At 41.9% G+C, this 6,148-nt stretch overlaps 2 protein-coding genes across 2 annotated transcripts; one reads left to right on the forward strand and one right to left on the reverse strand.

The window, feature by feature from the left end:
• The first annotated feature begins 636 nt into the window (after positions 1 to 636).
• Positions 637 to 3,275, forward strand: LOC103768578 (putative protein FAM172B). Its single transcript, XM_008935730.1, has 2 exons — positions 637 to 666; positions 2,217 to 3,275. Exons 1-2 carry the CDS (start codon positions 637 to 639, stop codon positions 3,273 to 3,275), a joined length of 1,089 nt encoding a protein of 362 aa, XP_008933978.1.
• A 1,249-nt stretch (positions 3,276 to 4,524) lies between these two features.
• TXNL4B (thioredoxin-like 4B) lies at positions 4,525 to 6,004 on the reverse strand. Its single transcript, XM_008935729.1, has 3 exons — positions 5,838 to 6,004; positions 5,347 to 5,498; positions 4,525 to 4,897 (listed from the first exon to the last, which is right to left on the reverse strand). Exons 1-3 carry the CDS (start codon positions 5,967 to 5,969, stop codon positions 4,732 to 4,734), a joined length of 450 nt encoding a protein of 149 aa, XP_008933977.1. The 5' UTR covers positions 5,970 to 6,004; the 3' UTR covers positions 4,525 to 4,731.
• Between the last annotated feature and the right edge of the window lie 144 nt (positions 6,005 to 6,148).

The following is a 6,148-nucleotide window of genomic DNA, read 5'->3' on the forward strand; positions in this document are numbered from 1 at the left end:
GCTAAAATTTGCGAAAGAACTCGAGAAAATGTCGGTACTTTTAAAGCAGCGATGTACAACCCGACCGAATCGGGTTTCAGTTGTATTTCGCCAGCCGCGTTTTCCCAGGGCGTGGGTTCAGCCCTGCTTTCAGCCGGCCCCCGGGCGGGGGTCCGTGTCCCCCCGGGCGGGCAGCCCGCACCCCGCCCCGCACACCGGCTCCTCATAACCCAGCTGGGAAATCCGCCCCCGGCCGAGGCAGGCAGAGATTCCTGGGGCTCTGTTTGGTTGGTTTTCCAGAGCGGCTTCAGAATCGTAAGTTTTGTGTGGAGCTCTCTCTTTTTGTCCTCTTGGTAGTGCCTTTAGATCATGTAACGGGAAGCTGTGCAAAACTTAGTTTTGATGGGTTCATGCTCAAGAGCTTTACCTTTCACTTACAGCCAGGTGTGAGTTAGAAACACGAGATGTTAGCCTGTAATCTGGAGCTACATGAAACGCTTTCGATGGCCTTACCTCTCAGCAAGTGGTACTTTTTGTAGGTACACCCCAGAGGAAAGCACTTAAAATAATAAAACCTAAAACCTGAACTAAAATGGGCTTATTTTCTTTCATGCAGAACTGTCTACAATCCCAGGGTGAAAAAGATTTCCACCTGTGATGATGACAGATTTTACAGGCGAGCAGACGGTAATGTTGGGCCTTATAGAATAAAGAGTTTTTAAATTTAAAATCTCATAAAGATCGATACTTATACTGCAGTAGTGTTTGGAATATGCTAACTGCAGTAACAAGCACCAGCTGAATTTACAGCTGAAGCATTTTACAATGCAAACAGGAAAGTGGGAGGAAGGGAAAGGGGGATTTTTTTGCCCCCCCACCAGCCATTTTTAGAAATCAAAATAGCAGTTGTAAAGGCTACCAGAATAAACACCCTTGATTTTGCATTTCTATGGAAACAATGACACACAAGCAGTAGACAACACAGTTATAGAATGCAGACTTAACAATAAGAAGTAAATGCATCATGCAGATCTATCTGCATAAGAATCTATCTGATGCTTTTTAATTCTATAAGTGGCATTGCTACCATAAAATCAGTCTTCCAGATTAATAAATTGGTTATTCTAAGATTATTCTAAGGTGAACTCTTAAGTGATAACCTACTATAAATTGCTTCAAAACTTCAGTTCACACCTTGAAGTCAGTTTCGTGAAGGAAAACTCTATTTTGTTTGTTTGTTTCTGCCTCCTGAAAGCTTCAGAAAACTTTCACAGTGCTTTGCAAAGTAAATATTTAAGTAGCTGTTCAATATTACATACACAGGGTTTAATCTGGAATCGGAACTGAAAAAGTAATGTTGTTGCAAGTAGCTGAAGTAAGAGCATAAATTCCTGTTCATAGTATGCTGGAAAGCTACAGTCTCCAAAATTTAGCAGGTGAGGAGAAAGGAACAGAGAGAAGTGCTGGAGAAAACTGCAGTTACCTATTTGTAACTGTTATGGAACCTTTCATCTGTGCTTCACCTTCCTCCAGTCACCCTTCCTTAAACCATGTTCCTTTTCCTCCCACTTCCCTGCATGGGGAAACTAACATGAGCACGGGGAGTTTCCTCCCTGCTAAATGTGACCTCTTTTGTATGAATTGTCCTTGTTGGTAGCATAGCAAAGTCTCCTCCCACATCTTTTGTGTCTTTTGTGCTGTCCTGTAGATGAAAAAATCATAGATGAACGTGTGCACCTGCAACATTTTTTGTGCCATTTCTCTTCCAAGAAACTGGCAAGATAGTAAATGGTTTATATATCCTAGAACCTCTCTTTTTTTGTCCTTTTCAATACATATTTGTTATCTAAGATAAAAACAAAGGTAGCACTTTCTAGCCTACTATTAATGAGAAGACAGGAACGACCTTGAAGAGAGGACTTAACACCTCTGACCCAACAGAGATTGCTCCAAAAAATGTATATGGTGTTGCTCTGCTGAAAAGCAAGTAACTTTTTTTACTTTTAATTTGTTAGTGTAAGAGATACTTTTCAATATGCTAAGCAGCTTACTGAAGGAAACTTGCATTCCAGGAAGGAGCTGGGGTCCAACTCAAGTTGCTTACATGACTACTGAGAGATGGTCTGTATCAATGAGTACTTTGTAAGCACTTTAAGATCCGAGTTTTAATGTGACAGGTTTTCTCTATGTAGATGGGAGGTCAATCACTATGTTGACATAGTCTTCTTAATTTGTAGTGGCTGCAAATACAGCATGAATTAGGCTTGAGGAAATTAATAGAGGGTTCAGAGTATCAAGAAGAACTGAAGTATGACTTCAATATAAAAGGGGAACTGAGGCATCTGGATACAAATGAGCCCTTTGTTTTCAATCATTACAAGAATGCACCTGAGCAGAACCATAAACGCTATCAAGTTTTAGGACATTTGATTACCCAGTATGTTTACAGCCTCCTGGAAAGAGTCTGCATGCTGCAGAAAGTTTATATTCCTACTGATGCTAAAGAGGATGAACCAAGAAGTTTTTTTTTCATGAGCAAGAATGCACTAACAAGTTCCTCCAGCCTAACTGTCCTCCTTCAAGACCGTGGAGTTTTCTGCGCGGGACAGTGGGGGCACAGGATAATTGTCAATGAGGGGCTGTTGCATGGAACACAAATACCATTCATCCAAACAGCCCTTCAAAGCCACCAGGGAGTGATTGTACTGAATCCTAATGACACTTTCATCCATCTGAAGGCTGAAAAGGAGAGGTTAAGCTTCCCTGCCAGGGAGGCAGCGACTTCTACGCGTTCAGCCTGGTGGATGCCCGAGAGGGGCCGCGGCAGCCCTGAGGAACACACCATGTACGTGTGGGAGCATTTCATTTCAAAGAGTGCAGCTGAGAACGTGGCCTTCATTGCCCACGGCTACGGTGGCTTGGTGTTCGTGGATCTGCTGGTGCAGAGAACACAGGAGGTGATGAGCAAAGTGTACGCCGCGGCGCTCATCGACTCCGCGCACAACGCGCAGCACCAGGCCAGGGGGCAGCCAGAGATCCAGCAGTGGGTGCAGAAACACTGCCGGCAGTGGGTGGCGAGCAGCAAGCCTCTGGATAAAGCTGTAGGCTCTCTTGTGAGGATGAACTGCCCTACTGTCTCTGCTGGAACAGAAAAGTATGGCTTAGCACCCTCCTGCTGCTTGCAGTCCATCTTCAAGTACCTGAAGAGCACGCTGAGAGCCAAGACCACAACAGCCTTTAGGAATTCACCTGTCGCAACCAGGAGCAGCACAAGTAAGAAGAGAGGCATTAAATAAAGGTGCATCAATTTGCTCCTTGGCAGCGGTCGTCTCACTGCACCTTTCAGTGATCTAAGGACCTTCATCTCACTGTGGAGCAGCTTACAGCTCTAGGTTGGAAGCTGGTCTGGAGAAACACACAAATAGAGGTTAACTAGAAGGAAAGAAGTGCATTGTTGAAAGCTTTAAGGCACAGGCGTTTAGCTAGCTGTGAAATTCAAAGTTGCACAAAATAAAGATGTTAAACATACCAACTTGCATCTGTGTAATTATTTTTAGATAAAGATTCTGCCATTATGGCCATGTTAATCAGATTAAACTATCAGGAAAACACGAGCTTGGGTGCATAGCTTTGATTAAAAGAACATTTAAAGGATCCATTTATATACCATATAGTGTTTAAAATCTTACAAGAGCTGGGACATCCACCTTCCTCCTTGAAAAGTTTCCTGTTAAATTAAACAATACTTCAGGGAACTGTGTACTATGGCCTTCCCTCAGGGTGGAGAAGGTATGCCCCAAACATGATACAGTCAGCTAATTTCTGTTGCTAAATCAGTGAGATTACTAGTCAGGAGCTGCTAGAAATGCAACACCCTAACAACCTGCAATCACCAAACTGATGCAGAAGAATAACGTTGCTGTTTTCTATCAGCTGTTTTATTTTAAACAGAGGTGGGAAATAAGAGACATCTTTTAAATGTCCATGCTCACGGTCTGCAGTTTATACAAGCAGAAGGTCAAATAACCTTTAATGCACATGTAAACAAAACAGTTATTCTGAATTTCCATTTTAATCCTGTGTGAACCAAAAGTGCTCAGTGGCTGCAAAAGAGCTTTGAAGGATGACAAAAGCTTGTCCTACGCCTTCAATTCCCATCTCAGTCAAAAAACTTGTTGACCAGTAATACTGGGTACCAGAGGAAAGAGAGTGTCAACTTCCTTTTTGTGTTTATATCCATTTCAGATTTCAGTCACCTCTAATACTGTTTGAAAAAGCTTCTGTCCCCTTATCCAGTAGCTGGTAGAAGTGTAAATTCCATTGGAAAGGCACAGTCCATTGAACATTCTTGCAAGCAAGCACAGCTTTTTAAATAAAGATGGATTTACTGGTATTATATCCACATGAAAATGGTACTAAATAGATAATTATTAGACTATAGGGTGCCTTCAGAAAGCTGCACAGGAGATGTCATCACTGAGGGTATATCAAACCTGCCTGTTTGGCAGGCACTGCCAAACATGCTACTCAGGAGAACAGTCACTTGTGTGCATTCTACCCATGAACACATAGCTTTATCTATGAGAAGTATGAGGTGACAGAATGTCTGTCTTTAGAAGGAGACCAGTATGATCCTTCAACACAAACGCTCAAATTGTCCCACAGTGTCATTGGTGGCTAAAAATGCTTGAAGAAATAAAAGAGATCTAGAACATCAGCCATTTCTGTAATTCTTTCTCTCAGGTCAACCCATTAAATTCCTTGGTAGAGAAGATCATATTTAGGAATGTTATTTGGATCAATAGGACTTCTCACAATGAGCTTTCCACGCATGGCTCCACGGTAAATCACTTCAATGAGATCTATGAAGTCTTGCTTTGTTTTGAAGCTTCCTACAAATTTGGTATGATCTGGAGACCTAAATGTAAGCACAAGAGAAAGGTAGAATTATAACGTTCAAGTGTTCCAAGCAAAACCACCTGAAGACAAGAAAAGATGCCCAGTGGCAAGAGGGGTTCTGATCCAGTCAATCTGAAAGAATGAACCACACTGGTACTGGTATAACCAAGTCAGGACTATATTGTGACCTCCAAAGGCACAAAAGGTGCAGTGTTGTGTCTAAGACTTGAACCACACTATTTTTTTGCAGTCAGGCACGTTTCACAGCTGACACCTCATTACTGCATCAGGCCATATTTCAAAGTATTTCTGAATTTTATATCCTTTTGGCTTCCTACAGAGTTCTCCATGCAGATGCTGGTAATAACATTATAGTTTTCTAATGTTACCTTCCCCAGACAAGATAATATCAAGCAAGACTGATAATTCTTAAAAATAAAATAGATAACACCACGTAGGATGACATACCCATAATCAACCTTCATGTGTTGTCCGTTGAAGAAAAACACAGTAGATGGAATATAACTGATGTCAAAATACTGGGTGTACACTGGAACCTTGTTCACATCCACCAGGTAAATGACTGCCATTTTACTGAGGTCATGAGCTGTCTTTGCAAGCTGGAAAGAGCAAGAAAGGTGGATGACAATTGGATTGAAACACAAGTGCAAAAAAAAAAGGGTGCCAAGTTTTATAAAGCCCATTTCTGTTACCTCTTATGAGTCTAAGCAGGGCTAGAACATCACATCTTATCTACTTAAAGCACTTTGTACACTCACTACAATAACATAAACGTTTATTTGCTCAATTTTCAAAACATTTTAGCAATATAGTCATTTATATACATTTGTCACCAAAAATTTTCATGAGATCCAAAAGAAATATTCGCTTGTCTGCAGCACATATCCTAGTAGGGTTGATTTAAAAAAATATGAAAATAAAATAAAAATTGCTCTTACTATATCATCGAGCTGTAGACAAACTGCATCGTTATCTATGCCAAACCGGAGAACCAAAACTTTCTCGGCCACGCTTTTTATTGCCTGATCCACTTCCCTCTTACAGCTCAGTTTGGGCAGCAGAAAACTCATCCCGGCAGGCCACGACTTCCACGAAAATCCCTCGCTGAAGAGTCAGGAAACACAAAACCAAACCCCTGCGTCAAATCCCAGCGACACTTCTTCACGTTATTAAGACAAAGAAATGGAGAAACGACCGAGCAGCACCGCGGGGTGATGAACCCCCTCAAGGTGCTGTGCGTGCCCCACAG

This window comes from Merops nubicus, unplaced genomic scaffold (assembly GCF_000691845.1).
Source record: "Merops nubicus isolate BGI_N331 unplaced genomic scaffold, ASM69184v1 scaffold12952, whole genome shotgun sequence".
In the NCBI taxonomy this organism is placed as follows: Eukaryota; Metazoa; Chordata; class Aves; order Coraciiformes; family Meropidae; genus Merops; species Merops nubicus.